Source organism: Lonchura striata, chromosome 4 (genome assembly GCF_050655825.1).
Source record: "Lonchura striata isolate lonStrDom1 chromosome 4, ASM5065582v1, whole genome shotgun sequence".
Taxonomy (NCBI): Eukaryota; Metazoa; Chordata; class Aves; order Passeriformes; family Estrildidae; genus Lonchura; species Lonchura striata.
Window position 1 is genome coordinate 42,491,973 of NC_140706.1, and position 18,869 is coordinate 42,510,841.

Consider the following 18,869-nt stretch of genomic DNA (forward strand, 5'->3'; position numbering starts at 1 on the left):
AGGTATTGTTACTGAAGTTAGTGCATCCTGATTTTTCTCTTTGCAGCACTTTAGCAAATGTGGAAAACATTTGGTTTACCTAGAAATGGCTATAAATGTAGGGCTGATTTTTTGTTTTGCTTATGGGAGAACCCTGTGCAAAACCAGATTTTCAAAGTGCTCAAATGGAGATGTGTGTGGAAATCCTATCGGGTTAACCAGTATGATTTTTTTCCCACACAAAAAGTTATTTTGGTGAGTGAACCTATGTTGATGCTGGATGCTTTTGTAAGATTAGGACTGAACACAGGATCATGAATATAATAAAAAATGTAATTTAAGAGAATCATTACATGTGGATTCCTGTCTCCTGCCTTTAACTGTTGAAAAACAGCAGTTGACCCACTTGTGGAATAGGGTGTACCTCCACAAAAATAAGAACAGCAAAATCCTGTGAGAAATGTTGCCATTGCTAGAAGATGGTGGGTGGCACAGAGTCCTGTCCTTCATTAGTGCATTTGCACTTTCTGGGTGAATAGGCACAAAGTGAAGAGCAAGACTTCTTGGAAGTTTCTGCCCTACAATATACAGTAAGGAAGTATGAAGCAGATGAAAGAGATGGCAGTCATGATTTTGCCTTCAATAGTACTAGTTCTCCCCATACATTCAGTCCTCCAAACCATTGTAAAGATTTCTGCTAGCCCTTGGGCACAGATTGTTCTGCAGCAAAACATCTGCGAATTCCAGCATGGCTGTGCTGACCTGTCTCAGAGCAGAGCTCTTCCCAGACTACAACATGCAGTGGCAGTTGTTAACATGCAATCAGCATTGCAAGTTCTGCCTGAAATCTGTATCCAGATCATATCCAGGCAGCAGGCAGTCTGTAATCATGCTTTTGATTTATAAGGGCTGGGATCTGCAATCAGTTGTGCTCATGCAGATCTAGTCAGGAAAATGAGATTGCCAAGGTGTGAATGAGGCTGGGTGTTAATGCTTCATCTGGTGTGCAGTTCACCTGTGGAGCAGAATTGGTTCCAGCTCTCTGTCATGCAGAATAAGGAATTAACCAGAGGTAAAATCTTCAAAGCACTGCAGTGATATAGATATTAATTTCAAAAATGGAAATTAAATGTTTTTAAAAGCAGCAGATAAGACTATTCATTTATATGGTGAGTCAAGCCACATGAAACATGTCACCTTCTTGAAGCTGACCCACAGTTGTCTTTGTGGTCCCTTGCTGGGAGCTTTGGTAAAACATTCCTCGCAGAGGAGCTGTCTCATTATTCCCTTTTCATTATCAGTGTTTGTAGAAACTGATCATATTCTGTACCACAACAAGCTAATTGTCTTTTAAGTTCTCTGAAGCTTTGAATTACAGGCTGCAAATGATTGTGGTAATAGCAATAATAAACCCTAATCTTAATTACAGAATGGGGAAGAAAGGAAAACCATGGTTCATCTTCAGCCTGTTACTTAATGCAGCATGCCTCTATTGAGTTTCACACACTGAATCTGTGACTTTGACAGTTCCTTCTCCTTGCAATTTCCTCTGTGTTTCTGCTTTTGCAGTGTAGTACTTGGGTACCTCTGCACCTTGCTGCAGCAGATGAAATGCACCCAGCCAGCCTGCTCTCAGGTGTGCTGGCAGCTGCTTTTGGCCCAAGTGGTCCCAACTGTCCATTTTAGTCACAGTCTGCTGTTGTACCTAATCATACAGAAAGTGAAATCCCAGATGCTGCTTTCTTCTACAGCTTCTTTCCCACCATGTGGTGCCATAGTAGAGCCTAATGAGGCATGTTCACCAAGATAGCTGAGCTATCTCAAATGTCTCTATAGATTATGTATCACCAGATGCAAAGCTAATGCCCTGTACTACAAACACTGAAAGAAACAGAATGTACATAGTTAAAAATAAAAATGGGTTATTAAATTTCTGTATACTACAGTTTTTGAGGTTTGAGGGAACCATATGGAAAACACATACTTCTTACTTGGATTCTGGTCTTGTTCTTATGGTGTCCTGGTCCTGCAAAAGAGAGCTGAGCTGGTGAGATGTACTTGCCTATTACCCTTTTCCCCTATGACACAGCAAAAGAATGAAGAAAGAAAACAAAATCTTTTATTAATTTTATTTTTGCTTTCTGTAACTGAACTGGCTTGGAGTGTGTTGCAATGTGTCTAGCTCAGCAGAGAAAGAGCTTTGGTTCTGAAATATTTCTGTTCATCAGGTATTCAGAGCTCCTGGAGTGGAGCTCTGTTTGCTCCACCCTTTGCTAAAGGATGTTATGAAGTCTTTAGTTACTGCTCCGAGAGTAAGATTTTCAGTTTGATGCTTTTCTGGAGAAGTTTTTCAGTTCCCACATACCTCTTGAAGTATCTAAAATGAGGAGTACGTATTTATATCCTTGTCAATAGAACAATATCCAACTGGAAAATTAGTAACGTACAGTCCATTTGATTGGTTTAAATTAATTGGACATAAATTATGTTAAAAATCCATGTGTATATGTTTATCCTCTGGGGAAAAATAATTAAACTCTTTTTTCCTTCAAGCTACAATGCTCAGACTACCTCAGGAAATAGCAAAAGTTTATGTCCTTGAAGGACTACTTTGTTGAGCTGCTGAAGTAATCATAAAACTCAACCATCACAAGAAAAAAAAAAAGCCAAAATAAGGTTTCTTAGAATTGCATCAGTTGTTAGCAAAGGGTTGTTATTGTCAGTTGCTATCAGTACTGAACCCTGAATCTATCTGTATGTGTCACTGTTGAGCTTTTGATGTGGTTTGTCACACTGGAATAAGCTTTCCTTTTTGTTAGTGAAAAGCATTTTCCCTTGATCCTGAAGACCCTTTTACTGCATTTTAAGCATGTCAAGACACAGTTTATTGTAGTGTCCTAGCAGTATATTTGGAAAGTATATTGCATGTACATTTGAGTATTTATAAGAATTTTATGTATTTTCCATTATTCTGCTTAAAAATGGATTGTAGAAAATTCACTCTAAATTCTGAAAAGATACATTCTCGTTGAATCATCCATTGATTCTCCTAAGGCACTTTGAGCTAACTCTAGTTTTGCCCTGTCTAACCACTAAATGTCCAACTTGAACTGCAGACATCATCCCTACTAAACTTGTCTTGACAGACAGGAAGTTATAAAGGTAGCCCAAGGTTTAAAGGTTTGGTTTTACTGAACTGCCAGAGGTTCTGTGTCTTTACCAGCTTCTACAAAAAGATAGGTGATTTCTTAAAAATATCTGCAGGTATGTAAGATGTTGTCCCTATTAGCTGAATTACTTGAGTTTACGGCAATTTTACTACTTAACACACTGTGACTCTAGCATTTAGTGTACATTTAGTTAAACTCACTCATTGCTAAGAAAAATTTTCCTACATTTTGGTCACCTTTCATCTTCATTTTCATGTTGAAAAATTTACATCACAAATAGATTATCTTGGGGAATGTACTTCCACAGGGCTATATTTTGGGACTGAACGTTATATTTATTTTCAAATAATTACTTCATAAAGTTTATATAAAATGTAATTGTTAGCAGGTTGCAAATTCAATGGACTTTAGAATTCACTGTTAAGGGGTGTTTTGACAGAAACTTGCAATCAGACTGCAGGTGATTTCTTCCCAGATACTTCTCACAGAGTCCCCTGCTCCTAAGATTTATATTTTGGAGCTTTGACTCCATTTGTGTGGATGATTTACTTCATGAGTTACTTAAGCAGAATGTCTCTACAGCTTGTTTGAAATAACATAACTTTACCATTTGCAGAGATAAATTAATCTTCTGAGACAACACTTTTTTTCCACCCCGAAGCATTTCCAAATTGGTATAGACTAGTAGTAAAATTTAGCGTTGTTAAAGATTTAGCTGAATGTGTGTTTCTTAAATTAGAATTATGGACACTTTGTTTTGAAACAGAACTTGCTATCTTTCAGTGGCTCAGTGAATGGTAAAGATCATGTAGTTTGAAAAGAACTTGGCTCTCAAAAATTGAATTGGGAGTGCTGATTTTTTACCACACGGTCCGACCTTCTATTAGAGTAGCAATACATGTTGAAACTATTTTGACAGCCTGCTGAATTTTATCCTATATGTCTCTTAAGTGCTATTTTATTTCTGTGTACTTTCAGGAATTATTTACCTGACCTCAGCTCTTGGCCACTTGGCACATTCTGCACTCTTCCTGACTATTTCTGCACGGGATGGGGGTGGTCTTCCCTCTGCCAGCAATGCAGCTGTCACAGTAAACATCCTTCAGACTGTCTTGGTCCCTGCCATATTTGAGAGATCCCGGTATAGCTTTTCTGTTCCAGAAGATGCACCTGAAGACAGTGTGATTGGCACTGTAAAGGCCAGAGAGCCTCCAAGTAAGTCACTCAGAGCTTATGTTGTATTTTTGTTGTGACCATTAACTGGACGTAGCTGTAGATGACTTTTTTTCCCCATAAACCTCCATGCTATTAATTCAGTCTGTCAAGCATTAAATAGAATTTACCTTTGGTATGTACAGCAAGTGATGTAATGGCTGGTGTATCAAGATGCTCTTTAGAACAGTTGGAGATGCATGGTACTCTCCTTGGTGGTCCATAGAGATTGGCAATGGCCTCCATTTTCTTCCTGATGGATCTCTGTAATTGTAACTGAGGAGACAGGAAGCATGTTGTGAAGGTTTAAGTAAGTGTGATGGTCTGGCTCGTGTTAAAGCATTAGCCATGCAAGGCAAATCTCAGAGCAATACTTAAAATCAGAGAGTATTCAGAAGTTTCAGAGGATCTGCAAGAAGTGCTCCTGGCCACCCCTCAAAAACCAAACCAAAACCAGCCAACCAAACAAAATCCCTCATTGTCTCAAATTAAGTGGAGAAATCCAGATGAATGTTTGCAGGACCTTTTGAAAATATATTTAATCCATCTGGTTTTGTTATCATTTGTAACTGGAAATGGATTAGCTCCTGACAGTCCTTGGTAATAAAGAGCCCCATCCTGAGAGCTGTACGTATTTGGTTCCTATGCAGAGCAGTGGGATCTGTGAGTCCACATAACAGCCTGATGATGCATCTGTAAATTGTAAGGTGGTAGATGACAAGGTTTCACACAAGCTTGATTAGTCAGGTCCTCCCATTTCCTTCTTTTGGGAAGGACTGTCCTCAGGGTGGAGATAGCACCTGTGGGGTGGCCTTGGTAGTGAGCCTGAATCTTCAGACAGCTTGTGCCTTAGGTAGCATCTGGTGTATGAATGTTACAATGGTCACTCATGAACAGTATGTTTATTAAAATAGATTTTTTTTTCAGGGAATTGCCACCTGTTTCATTCCTTGCTATAGTGAATGCCTGTTTGTAGTGAAATTGCTCCCACAAGATTATAGGCGTGTTTTTTCTGTATTTTAGATCAGGGAGAAACAAGAGACTATTATGTGATTTTCTCTATAGAGTTTTATAATACCAGTGTGATGAAAATCACACAGTGCAGAAATGGACAGACTCTATACATTCATATTTTACTGAAGGGCTCTAGGGATGAGAAGAAGGAAGCATAAAAAGCCCAAGAATGTCAAACATCTGTGTAGCTTACATTTATTCCATTCAATTTAACAGCATGCATTCTCCCCAGATGTTCTTGCCAATGTTTATGCTATCACTTCAATTTTATTTTTTACATTTTTTTGTTGTTGTTTCCATTTCTAGATTCACTAGAAGTGGTTTCTTACAGAATTTGCTCCGGTGATCTGCATGGGAAGTTCTCTGTTGACCCTCAGTTTGGCATTATCCGCACCAAGAAACAGCTTGACCACGAAGCTCAGTCTGTTGTGGTGCTCACTGTTCAGTCACAGCTGGGTGACTCCCCCATCTACAGCAGCACTCAAGTCAACATATCTGTGACAGACATCAATGACAACCCTCCCGTGTTTCTTACCAAATCTGATAAGGTAACCATCTCACACACCCAGCCTCCTGGCACTGCTGTCTACATTGCTCATGCAGAAGACAAAGACAGTGGCCTAAATGGGGCAATTAAATATAGTATTGCAAGCAAGCAGTCAGATGCATTTAGCATTGATCCAAGTCTCGGAGTGGTAAACCTTACCAGGACAGTGTTGGCAGAAAAGCAGCAGGAATATACTCTACAGATAGCAGCTGAAGACTGTGGAAGTCCTCCTCTGACTTCTTTGCTGACACTGACAGTTGTTATTGAAGAGCAGAAGATGGGCCCTACTTTGGTTTTCCAAAGCTTGGTGTATCAAGTAGAAGTCAGTGAAGCCACCTCTCCAGGTGCCCAAGTCCTTCAGGTTCAAGCCCACTCACTTGATCCACACAGAGTTACCTCCAATCTGACATATTCCTTAGAGCCTAGCACTGATTCTGTTGCATTTGGAATCAGCTCTGATACTGGCTGGATTTATCTTCGGAAACATTTGAATTACGAATGCACACAGATGCTGAGTTTTAGAGCCTTGGTCAGCACATCTGAGGACGAAAACCTTAGGCAAAATGCAAGTGCATCTATAATAGTTAATGTTCTGGATGAAAATGATCATTCTCCCATGTTTATGCATGAAAGCTACTTCTTCGAAGTTGAAGAAAATCCGATTCCCAGTGGTGTGGTTGCCACCATTACAGCTGTTGACAAAGACTCAGGAAGAAATGGACAGCTTTCCTATTTCCTCTTGTCTGATGGAAAGTATTTCAAGATGAATTCCAACACAGGTAGCATTTTATCATTTGTAATGTGCCTAATATTGCTTTTGGAAAGCAGCCTTCCCTAAGGGTACGGAAGTAAAGTATAAAGCTTCCAGGAACTGCTGTGAATATTTTTGGTTGATCTATGAATATTTTAACTCAGAGTGTCACAATTTAGGGAATGAAATAAACCAAATATATTTTCATGAAGAATGGACTAGCCCTTAGAATTATTTTTTCCATGACTTTGTTCTGTGTCACTTGGTCATAAGTTTCAGTGTTTGGCTGAAACAAATTAAAAGAAGATTTAAGTATAGCTTCAATAGTTCATATGAGAAATTTTTTTGCCTGTGATCAAGTAGAGTTGAAAAGTACCGATCAGCCATAAGTAACTATAAAAGTACTTATGAAGTTAGACAAAGTGATTTAAAATACTTGTGAATGCTTCTGTAACTGATATCAAAACTGAGTTCATGGCATCACAGAAGTCAAATTGGCTGAGAGAAATTTTTCCCAGCACAGGGTGTACTCTGCAGTGAATCCCAAATGCCTCAAGAGTTTATGTCTACAGAGTATAACACCAGAGACCAGAGTGTGGAGACCCTAAAGGAAGGGAATCCTTCAAGGGATACAGGCACAGTAAATACCCCAGTTTAGCAAAATGATACATAGGAAGCAATGATCTGCTGTTTAAAATTCCTGTTTCTAGATGTCCAGTCCCCATGGGGAGTGAATAGTCTTTCACATAATTTCTCTGTATGAATCTCAAAATAAAAGCAGGTTCCTTTTGAGTACACTTATGGAAGTTTATAGGCAAACAGAACACTAGGAGTTAACCAAGAGTATTTTAAAAAACCATGTGTGATGAGCTTTGGTCAGCCACAAATCTCTGGCTATATTGGGTGTGGCTAAGCAGACAGGGAGAAGATTGGTCAGATTTATTTGCTGGGTTTACCAGAATGTATGGGAGACATAAAGATTTATGATTAATGTACATAATTAATAAAGGCCCCTTGTCAGCACTTAAACCCCTGTGCTTATGCATTATCTGTCCTGGAGTGTGGTGAAGGCCAGATGGATTTCTTTGGAAGGTCAGCACTTTGGTTCGTACTGTTTTATACCTTTGCTCTGGGGCACCCAGTGTACAGTAAAAGATGTCATAGGGCACTAAAGTGCATATGCAAAACTCTGACAGAATATTTCTGCAGGACAGGGTTTGAAAAGCTGAGGTTTTCATGTTGGGGTCAGGTGTATCAGAGGACACGTATCATTCATTATTTCACATTAAATTAAATGCATAATCGCACACACTGAGTGCTAGCATACAGTAAACGCCTAACTGCATTTCTCCCCCTTTTCCTTGGCCGCCAGGTGAAATCATAAACTGGGCGGCGCTGGACCGCGAGGAGCGGGCGCACCACGAGCTGCGTGTGCTGGCGACGGACGCGGGGCAGCCCCGGCGCAGCGCCACGGCCGCCGTGCGCATCTCCGTGCGCGACCGCAACGACCACGCGCCGCGCTTCCCGCAGGGGGCGCTGCGCCGACAGGTGGGGCGGGAGCCGCGCAGCGCCCCCTGCGGCTGCACCGCGCGCTGCGGGTCCTCCCAACGCGGGGCGCTGCGCTCCGCCAGATCCCAAGGGTGGCACCAGCATAGTGCTGCTCTTGTGTGCAGTGGCGACCCTTCTGGGTTCTGACCTCTGAGCTTGCCATAGTAAAGATGTTTGAGTTAGCACTCTATGCAGACCACGACAGAGGGCTTCTAGAGCTCTTGTTGTTTAATCATTTCCTGAAATGTTCATCACACTCACTGTAAATATTACTGAAATGGAAAATAGAGCAGCAGCTAACCTCTTGTGTTATGGCAAGGGATTTGTTTTAAGACTGGCTTTATCTATGTATAATTGCAAATCATTTATAAACTGCTTGGTGACAGGTTTTGGAAGGACAGCCATCAGGGACACTTGTTACCACCATCTTTGCAAAAGACTTTGATTCTGGAAACAACAGCTTTGTGTTATATTCAATAGAATCAGGTAAGAATTTAAAGGGTTAATACAAAAAAATACATCAAAATAACTAGTATTTAGAAAAAGAATGTATCATACAAAATTTTATATTTATTTTGTGTTGGGTAGAATAAAGCTGCCTTTGTAAATAGGAATCAGCATCATCATGCGTCTTACAAAGTATTTAAGGAAGTGCAAGCAACTGCCTTTCCTCCCTTTGCTCTCTGCCCCATCTTTAATGCAGTTTAGTTGCTTCTGTGGCTGGCCAGAGAGTGTTCAAACAGCTCTTAGAAAAGGCTAGGACAATGATCTTGTACTGCAGTTTAGTATTTCAGTCAGTTGTTTAACATCTTAAAGGAAAAGTGATCTCCCTTTTCCCATTACCAGTTGAAAGTTTTCCTGCTAAAATAACAGTTTGTGACAGTCTGAGACAGAGATCAGAGGGATCAGCACATAATCTGGGCAAACAATGAGGTTTGTGGTTTTTAGTTCACGTTTCACCCTTTGTTTAGCAGTGTGTTAACCTGACATAGCATGGCTGCTTAAAAACACTTCTCTTTAGTTTTCCCCATCATTCCTACACGTAATAGTTCACTTCTGGGGTAAGCTGTAGGATCCAGTTTTGTTTGCAGTGAAATTAATAACAGAGCAGTCCTAAATTAGAACATGAGTGGCACTGGGGCATTAATACTGGTAGGAGGCATAGATGTGATGTCTGGATTTGCTGGATACCACTTGCTACACTTTCGTAAAAGTGAGAACTCCCTCTATAACCAGGAAGGAAAGGAGGTCTATTCCTCCTGCTTTCCTTCATTATTGCTTCAAAACAGTAAGAGCTACCAGGAACAGAACTATTTCTTTTTTGTTTGGTTTCTGTTCTGTTCTACCAGTTTAACGTAATCAATACTTTTTAAGATTGGGATTTGTAATTTGCATGTAGATCTTACTGTTTCATCAGAGCAAGAAAACATCATTCCCTTAATTTGAATATAAATGACTGCCTATTCCAGAAGGAATTGGATGATATTTTAGACTTCTGCATTGTGAGTAAGAATATTTTGCACAAAAAAGATCCCCCTTGTGAAAAAGGAAATGATAGTGTGCAACCCTTTGTTTCAAGAGTGATGGCCAGGCAATACAGAAAGTGTTTTTCAGGGCTCTCTGCCTATTCATGTATTTAACCATACCTTCCTTCAAACAGCAATTGGATTTTCTTACTGGCTTCACTGTAGAGCCCCCAGAGGGGAGTAAGTAAGAGTTCAAATTATAAAAATAACAAGCAACACAAACTATGACTGGTCTTGCAAAAGCTGTCTCTGGAAAGAACAAAAGCATAAAAACAGCAGCAAACACACCCCCATCTCCCTCCCTGTCAAATGTAAAAAAACACTAAAAAATCCCTCCCAGACTTGGAACTAGATATTTTCCTGATAAACAAATCCAGAAACATCTGAGCTTCTCTGATACTAATTTTTGTGTTGTTAGTTGGCTCACAGCCTTTAACATCTGGTCTTCTGTTTCATGGTGAAGTTTTTGACTGGTTTATATTTAAAATAGTGTTTTCTTGTTCTGGGATACTGTTCAGTACTTAAATGTGAAGAAGAAACATGATCTGATTTACAGCCATATTTTTTAAACAGAGAGACAGCAGGTTAATTGGAGAACTCCATGCAGGGCAGTGCTCTATTCTTCAGTCATGGGGCTGCCACAAGATGGTGAGCTGCAAGTGTCAGTGTCAGCTGTTAAGCTTGTAAATGTTGGTGGGTAATTTTTAATGTTATTGAGATCTTAAAGAAATTTCAAAATAGCAGCAATATATTAAGCTATGCAGGAATGTTAATGACAAATGCCCACAAAATAAGTGAGGAAAAATCTGTAAAGAACTATGAGGTTTACACACCAGATGAATTTTAGGTTACAGGGAAGTTTTCCTTCAAAATGCCCCTTCCTCATCCTGGAAAATCAAAGCAAATAATCCTTTAAAAATGTATGTGTATGGAAGTGGGTGGTCACATGACCCTGCCTCAATTTCTGTGTTATCACTAATTCAGAGAGATTAATCCCAGCTGTGTGTACTATTAATTCCTTAGTGATTCTGGCAGTCAGTGTTTTCCTGGTCTTCTTTATGTCTGTCAATAGGATACAGTATAGCATTTATAACAGAAATTAGTGTGTATTTATAGGGCATCTGGAACTACTGCTTTGTGTGTTAAGTCTAGCATTGACAGAGGCTTTTACAGTCATATTTAGAGCAATTATGTGAATGCAACATTAGCCCTTAACTACACAAGTGCCAAGAGAATCCTAGTTACACTGCTAACATGCACAAATAGCCAAATGCTCTCCATGTGTATGTGAAGAAGTCCTTGTTCTCTAGGATGACTTGCAAGCAGCATGCAGAGCATTCATAGACTTGCAGAGGGCTACATTTCTGCACGAGCCCTCATCATGTTCATGCTCTTTGGGAGCCATGGCCTTGCCTTCCTCATTTATGTTAAAGGAAACAACTTTGCCATCATCTCAAAGAAGAAGGACCTGTTCAGTACAGTAAGTATTTTAACACCTAGGAAAGAAACAGTTGTTCAGGAAATTAGGTAAAAATACATAGCTATCACTTTGTGCAGAGGTCAGTAATCTCTGAAAAATCTCTAGTGTTACTTTCTGACTGCTTTCTGGGTAATTTTGCCTAAATGCCATTTTCTGTAAGGCCTGAATGTTCAGACAGCCAAAGTTCACAGTAATACATTGCTTGGTGTTTCTCAGGCCACCATTTTTTTTTCTTTTTGGTTCTAAACTGCAGTTTCTATTATTGTCTTTGAGAGCACAGAGCTGAAAGAGCATCTGAGTTTTAGACAACCTCATGTAAATGAAATATGTTGGAAAAGGCAGAGGTGAAAAATTTAATTGTAAACACATATGTATTGGCAGGTTACTTTTGCAAGCTCAAGGAGAGACTGAGGCCATTGGAGTCTATTGAGAGATTAATTTTTTTTTCTGTTCCATGTTTCATCTGCTCTTTCCAGTTTGCTTATTTTTTATCCATTTCTACTATATTTTCTTCCATTCCTCCTCAGATACAAAAGGACCTATTTAGGGTGTATGATATAAGCAGCAGTTGTCTAATTCAGCTGACTTAGGGAGATGAGAGCTAAGGAAATGTTTCTGGAAATGCAGAGAGTGTGAGCTTTTAGAGTAATGACTGACATGCTGTATAGGTGTTAAACTTTTTTCTCAGTGTAAAAGTTTTTTTCTGACTTTCAATCAAATAGCTACATTTGGAATACATTTTAAAAATAGATTGATAAAACTACAAAAAAAATAGGGAACATTTCAGTTTTGGCTGTCTTTATAATGTGGTATTAGATTAAAAAATGAAAATGTGAAACACAAAACAGAAATCCCAAGAGTTTTTTCTTCTATACAATGACTTTTTCCTATATTTTCAGACTTTTTTTGTTACTTTCATTGCCACTGAAATATGCACAAAAATATTTCATGCAATATTTGAATTTTAGTGTAAGTGCAGGTTTTAGCAAAATACTAAAAATATACACATGCAATTCACATTATATGTTCTGTTTCTCATACCTCCTGTGACTTTTGCTTAGCTGGAATTTTGTGTCATTAAATATTATGTGGAAGAAAATAGCAGATCTGTGACTGTAGACATATTGTTGGGACCTACCCCAGGAAAGTAAACTAAAAGCTATTTGTGAAAACAGAAATATAACAGCATTAATATTTTGAAACTGCCATGAAAAATGCAAAATGAAAGACTGTCTCACTCAATATAATTGTCTCTATATATTGTTTCCTTTTGTTGGAAATTTCCTTGTTAATATTCCAGACAGCAAGACTCAACCCAGAAGGGACTGATGGAGAATCAGAAAGCTATATTCATGCAAAAAATAGCAGAACAATATTGAAAAGAATTCCTGTTTGTTGGGTGTGAATACCCAGTTTTCTAATCAGTTTGCTAAGTGTTCTTTTTCTTCAAATATTACAGGGGTAAATATTTTACAGTTGCAGGTGATATAATTGGATACAAAAGTGAGCATCTATATGTACAGTTAAATAATCTGAATATGCAGATTTGGAGAACATAAACAGCTTCATGCTCACTTAGGTGTCTATGGAAATATAGATTTTTTTACATGTTTTGTGTACTACATCTGCACTGTACTTATAATGATTGTGATTTTCTTAGTTTCTGGTGATGTATATGTTTCCCACTTTACTAAAATTTTAAAATAATTTGTATGCAATTTCTTGAAAAAGGGGGAGCCTTGTGTCAGTCTTTTTTTCCCCAGAGGAGGTTTATATTGGATATTAGGAAAATTTTCTTTACTTAATTGTTTGTCAAGCATTGGAACAGGCTGCCCAGGAGGTGATGGAGTTAGTGCCCCCAGAGGTATTTAAAAGACATATAGACATAGTACTTAGGAACATGGTTTAGTGAACTTGGCAATGTTGGGTTAAAGGTTCCACTCAATGATCTTAAGAATCTTTTCTTCAACTTAAATGATTAAGTCATGAAGAGCTATTTATTAATCTGTGGTAAAATTATTCTTTGCAACTCTCAAATAAATGATGTGGCTGCAAGTAATAATTTTAATTAAAAGCCACTTATTATTAGAGTGCCACCAGTCCTTTTTGAAATATGTAAGCATAATTTCCAATATTCACATGTTTCTCTGCAACAGCTTACTGTAAGATTGTAGCTATCCCCAACTGGCTGCTGGTACAGAGCACAGCCAGAGCAGGTGGCACTGCTGCAGTCACAGTGTATTGTAGGGGTTAACAGTGCTCTTTGCTGGCCCTTTAAATGTGCAAATCACAGGAGGTACTTGACCCTTCATGCCAGTTTGGAGACTAAGACTGAATTCTTTCTCTGGCCCTGTCTGCCAAGGTCAGAAATAGGAGGACCAGTCCTGGGCTATCTGTCACCCTCCTGATGCACACACCATAGGTATGAGTAAAGTTGGTACAAAACTGGGCTGCTGCTTTAGTACTCTCTGCAGTTTCTCCCCATATTTTTCTAAATCCACAGTAAGTGCTTTATAATAACTAGGTACTCAATGAAGAAAGAGGAGGTGAACCAAACAAGTCAGAGAGATCCAAATGAGTGCAGCAGGTTCCTTTCCTCCAGGTCCTGCTCTTTTTCACTGTTCATTACAATGTTCAGTACTATGGAGGCAAGCTGTTACTGATTTGCAATAACACATACCCTTTTTTACCCCACAGAAGAGGATGTAGGATACTTCCAGATTGATGCTGTCAGTGGAGAGTTAAGAACAACCCGGCCTCTGTCACATGCTGAGAGATCCAGCTACAAAATGATGGTGATAGCCAAGGACCAGGGGATGCCTTCGCTTCAAGGACGTGCTGCTGTTTACATCCAGGTATTTATTTACCTTGTATAGATAGAAAAATTATGTTAAATTCTTCATTTCTTTAAAGAAAAAAAAAAAATTTGGAAAAAGGCTGGGAAATAAACTTAAAAAAGGAAGACGCTCAAAATTGTAAGCACCTTGTCTCATGGTAATTTTCCTTAGCTGTTTTTCTGTTGAGGGAGGAAATGAGAGGGCAGACTCATTTTGATTTGTTAAGAATGCACAACAGCATTCTGGATCATCTTGCAAATATATGATGCTTGTGCTTTAGGAGATCATTGGAAACACTGGGAAATAGGAAAATATCCAGGTAGGCAGAGAGAAAAATATCAAGTGGGACTGAAAGTGGGGAAGTGCATAGACTTTTTTGTTTTCTCCACTAAGTTGCTCTCTTTTCTAAATTCTGTTCCTATAACCTTGTATATCTCATGTCTTTGTGCTGATTTATACAAGGCTGCTCTTCATGGGAGTGTGAAATGCAGCATGTGCTCATTCCATAGCCAGCCACCTGCTGTTCATTGAGCCACAGTGGGGCTGCTTTGTCCAGGCCACCTGTGCACTCCTCTGTCAGAGGCTGAATGTCATTGAGGCTGCTATTTTCAAGTAACCCTAGAGATGGTTAATTTTGGATAGCTTGTAGCTTCAGTCCAGGCAAGGCAAATGCTGTTCCCACATTTAAAGAGAGTTAGAGGACTCTTCTCCCTGAGCAACAGGAGAAACAATGGGTGATGAACTGACTGTAACCCCCATTCCCTGCCTCCCTCCACCCCTGGAGGAGGAGGGAGGGTTGGGGGAAAGGTGTGGTTTTAAGCTCTTATTTTACTTCTCATTATCCTGCTCTGATTTTGTTTGCAGTAAGTTTAGTAATTTTCTCTAATTCTTGTCTGTTTTAGCCATGATGGTATTTGCTGAGTGATCTCTCCTGGTCTTTATCTCTGCTCATGAACTTTCATTATGTTTTCTGTCCCTTGTCCAGTGGCAGAGGGGAGTGAGAAAGCAGCTTTTCTGGTACCTGGCATCCAGCCAAAGTCAGCCCACTACACATTACAATATTCATAATAACAGTGGGAAAGTATTGCAGTCTTTGTGTTTTGGTTGCAGGTGATCCCACTTCCCAATGGGAGGTCTGGCTTTTCTCAGCACTTCAAGCACTTTGTCGTACCTGAAAATTTTAAACCTGCACAAGTGTTGGATTCTCTGAAGGTGCCAAGTAACCACGGAGCACTTAACAGGAAACTGCATTTCAGCATTGCTAAAGATGATAATATTCATTTTGAAATAGACAGCTTGACAGGAGACCTTTATCTTTCTAAGGAGCTTGACTATGAAACAGATTCACACTTTCTGTTGCAAGTTATTATAAAGGATTATAATGATCCCCCACAAAATAGCACTGTCTTCCTAAGTATTGATGTAGAAGATAAGAATGACCATTCTCCACATTTTCAAGATGACTTTGTAGTGATTGGCATAGAAGAAAATGTACCCATTGGCACTCTGGTTTACACATTCAATGCAAAGGATGGAGATGGTGGTTTTCTGAACAGCAAAATAGAGTATTCCTTAGAAATAAGTAACACAGGTGAAAGTCCATTTCTTATTCACCCTTTGTATGGCACCTTGACCACAGCTTCTCCACTGGACAGGGAGATTACTCGTTCTGTGATCTTGACGGTGTTTGCAGAAGACCAGGCAATAAATCTGACTGACCGTCGGCTGGATTCCCTGGCTGTCAAAGTTGTTATTTTAGATATCAATGACAACAGCCCCAGTTTTATGTCTTCACCTCTTTCCTATGTCATGGAGGATGTGGAAGTGGGCTTCCTTGTACACCACATAATTGCAAAGGATCCTGATGAGGGAAGAAATGGACAAATTACATATCACATTCTTTCAGGCAATGAAAACAAAGCATTTGTACTGGATAAAATCACAGGTACTGTAACTTCTCTTCTCTGGGGTTTCTTGTGTTGTGATTCTCACAGTAACATTTGGGAGTGTGTACCATACAATAGTGAAATACTACATTAGTGTGGCACTCTGCCCAGGTGACTTACTGTCCTCAGGGGTGATTGCCTTGGGCAGCGCACCACACAAGCAGGATAGTGCAGAGCACAGTAGTCAAGCACTGTGAGACTCAGCTTAAAAATTTTGGCATAACACTGTTATTGTGCTGTGTGGGTGTACTGGGGAATCTTCTAATAGTGTATTGAGGAAGGTAGGGAGAAAATGCAGTGAAATGTTTCATTCTGATTTTGGGATGATGCATACTTAAAGCATGTGCACACATGTGCGTTATGATATGTACACATGAGGAAAGGTAAAGTTGAGATCAGGCAGTCTGCATTATACTGTGGGTGGAACGTGTTCAGTGAAGGTTCAAAGTGCTGATGAATTTCATTCTTCAGCCCTCTGAAATTCTCTGCTTTCTAACTATTATACTATATTCTCACAAATGCAAATATCGTCTTAATAGTTGTAATATTTTCTGGTTCTTACTCTGATTTTGAATCCATTAGGTGATGCAGCTGACACTGATTTACAGAGCTCCTAACTGCATAATTTACATGCAAAAGAAGACAAATATTTAAGTTAAATATAGCTAAAAAGTTAAGCCCTAAGTTAAATAAAAAGCAATTTCTGAACTTTGCTTTCATTTTCCATGAATCCAAATTTCCCTGGATGCCAAAGGCAGTATTTCTGGCCCAATCAGCACTTTAGAGGGAATCAAAGGTAATGAATGACTGTAAAGTCTGGAAGCCTCTCAGCAGTGGCATGATGATGCTACATTGAAACTTTGAGTGCTGGAACAGCTAGGATCCTAAGCTGGACCAGGGTACTCTTTTAAAACCTTTTTTCTTTAAACTAGGACTCTTAACTACAGCTCAGTTTCTAGACCGTGAGGTTCAGGAGCACTACAGTTTGACAATCATGGCTCTTGATGAGGGCAGCCCGGCTCTCTCTGCCACACAAGTTCTAACCATCATTGTTCTTGATGTGAATGATGAGACCCCGAAATTTCTGAAGCAACTTTATGAGACTGCAGTTCATGAAAACCGAGATCCAGGGGAGTTTGTCATAAGAGTGGAGGCTGTGGACCGAGATGCAGGTAATTTGTGTCCTTTTGCTTGTAATTTACTTGTGGACCATAGTAGACCAATCCAATCTTGATGCGTGTACAGCTGTTGTGTCTTCCTGAGGTAATGCATGTCTTTTGAGTTTCAAAATATGAGTTTTGGTTCAGACTCTCGATCTTTAACTGGAGCTTGGAGGTATTCTGACTTGCGCTTTGGGGCAGTTTCAGCACTGATGGGTATATTAAATATAAGATGTGTTCTTGTGTGACACAGCATATCGTAGGTTTCACATGAAGAAAGCCAGTGTGCTCTGGTTGTAAATCAGTGAACAATATTGAACTCAAAGTTTACAGCTGAACGTTTTGTTGCTCTCAATCAGAGCGTTTTAGATAGTTTTAAAGCAGTTCAGTAGTCAAGAGTCCTGGTTTTAGAATACAACCGGCAAATGTGCATTCATCTTTTCTGTCCAGAGAGGGGCACTGTCATCCAAGATTTTCAAGCTGGTTGAGCTGTGAAGGGGTAGTGGAAGCTGCTCCGGGTTTTAAATAGTCCTTTACATGCTAAAGAGTGTTAATGTATTGCTTTTCAAAAATACACAGAATGGATCAATAAGATGTGGGGATGGTTCATCTCCTCAGTGAATCACATGTAAGGACTAAACCTGAGAGAGTCTGCTAAGCAACAAAAATTCCCTCCAGTTCTTCAACTACCTGCTCTTTTGAACTCCCTGAAATGCATAGCATATGATGCTACAGGTAGTCTGTGTGCTGGAGCACTTATACAAGGTCTGTGTGATAAATAATAAAATCTGGAAAGATAAATATTACAATACTGCCATCTTTGGCCCAAAGGTAGTCTCAGCTCTGTGAATGACTTCATTTTTACTGTGGGTTCACTTTCAGTACTTTATTTAGAATTGTGTAAGACTTAACAACAGACAATGGAACTTGTTAGCAAAATAATCTTATGTATTCAGTAAGATTTATAATTTTAATGTGGAGCACATACTGATTGCAAAAGGTTGATGTGGGCTCAGTAGATGTATTATGTAGAAAAGACATTCTCCCACAAGTATGTAAAGTATTTAGAAATTAGGAATGTGTATGTATTCCTGTCTGTTATGATCTCCCTAACACCTGAGCTGTACTGCAGTCTGCCTCTGTATCTCACTCTTCCAAATATTTTCTTTCTTTTGTGGATCACAAAAAAGGTGATACTTGAAGAAAGGTTTGGAAGACAAAGGAGACAACTGAGAATTTGCTTGAATTCTTCTCCCTCCTTTTCTATCCCTCATATTTTTTTCACATCTTGTGGGAAATACAGCAGAAAGGAAATTTCCAAAGCAGTTAGTGGGAGGGAGTCTGGGTGGCTTGGCAGGGTGGAGAGGAAGGGCATTCCAAGTGTACTGGGTGGCATAGTGTGTGCCTGCCTGTGCAGACACTTTGGGCTGGAGCACTGCTGTAACTGATGGTTCCTTCCTGCTGTTTTTTTTAAAGTACATTTTCCAGTAACCACAGTCCTTCTGTTCGGTCTTTTTCTCACATTTGCATGATTTGGCCCCATGTCATGGGTGTGTCATAGAATTTTTTTAAATTAATATCAAAGTGATGTTCATAAAGTAAGAAAATTTGATTTATATAGGAGTCATTATAAATATAATGCTACTCACTTTTCTTATGTTTTGGAACACAATTTTTGAATACGATTACTCCTGTCATG

The 18,869-nt window shown here is 39.3% G+C and overlaps 1 protein-coding gene across 1 annotated transcript in view; it reads left to right on the forward strand.

Moving 5' to 3' along the window:
* The window catches only part of DCHS2 (dachsous cadherin-related 2), a 105,333-nt gene that overhangs the window by 59,710 nt on the left and 26,754 nt on the right, over positions 1–18,869 (forward strand). The window contains exons 4-10 of the mRNA XM_021530219.4: positions 4,128–4,364; positions 5,682–6,701; positions 8,046–8,221; positions 8,608–8,707; positions 13,925–14,082; positions 15,175–16,009; positions 16,943–17,182. Coding sequence (XP_021385894.3) covers positions 4,128–4,364; positions 5,682–6,701; positions 8,046–8,221; positions 8,608–8,707; positions 13,925–14,082; positions 15,175–16,009; positions 16,943–17,182 — 2,766 coding nt within the window. The remainder of the gene's footprint in view (positions 1–4,127; positions 4,365–5,681; positions 6,702–8,045; positions 8,222–8,607; positions 8,708–13,924; positions 14,083–15,174; positions 16,010–16,942; positions 17,183–18,869) is intronic.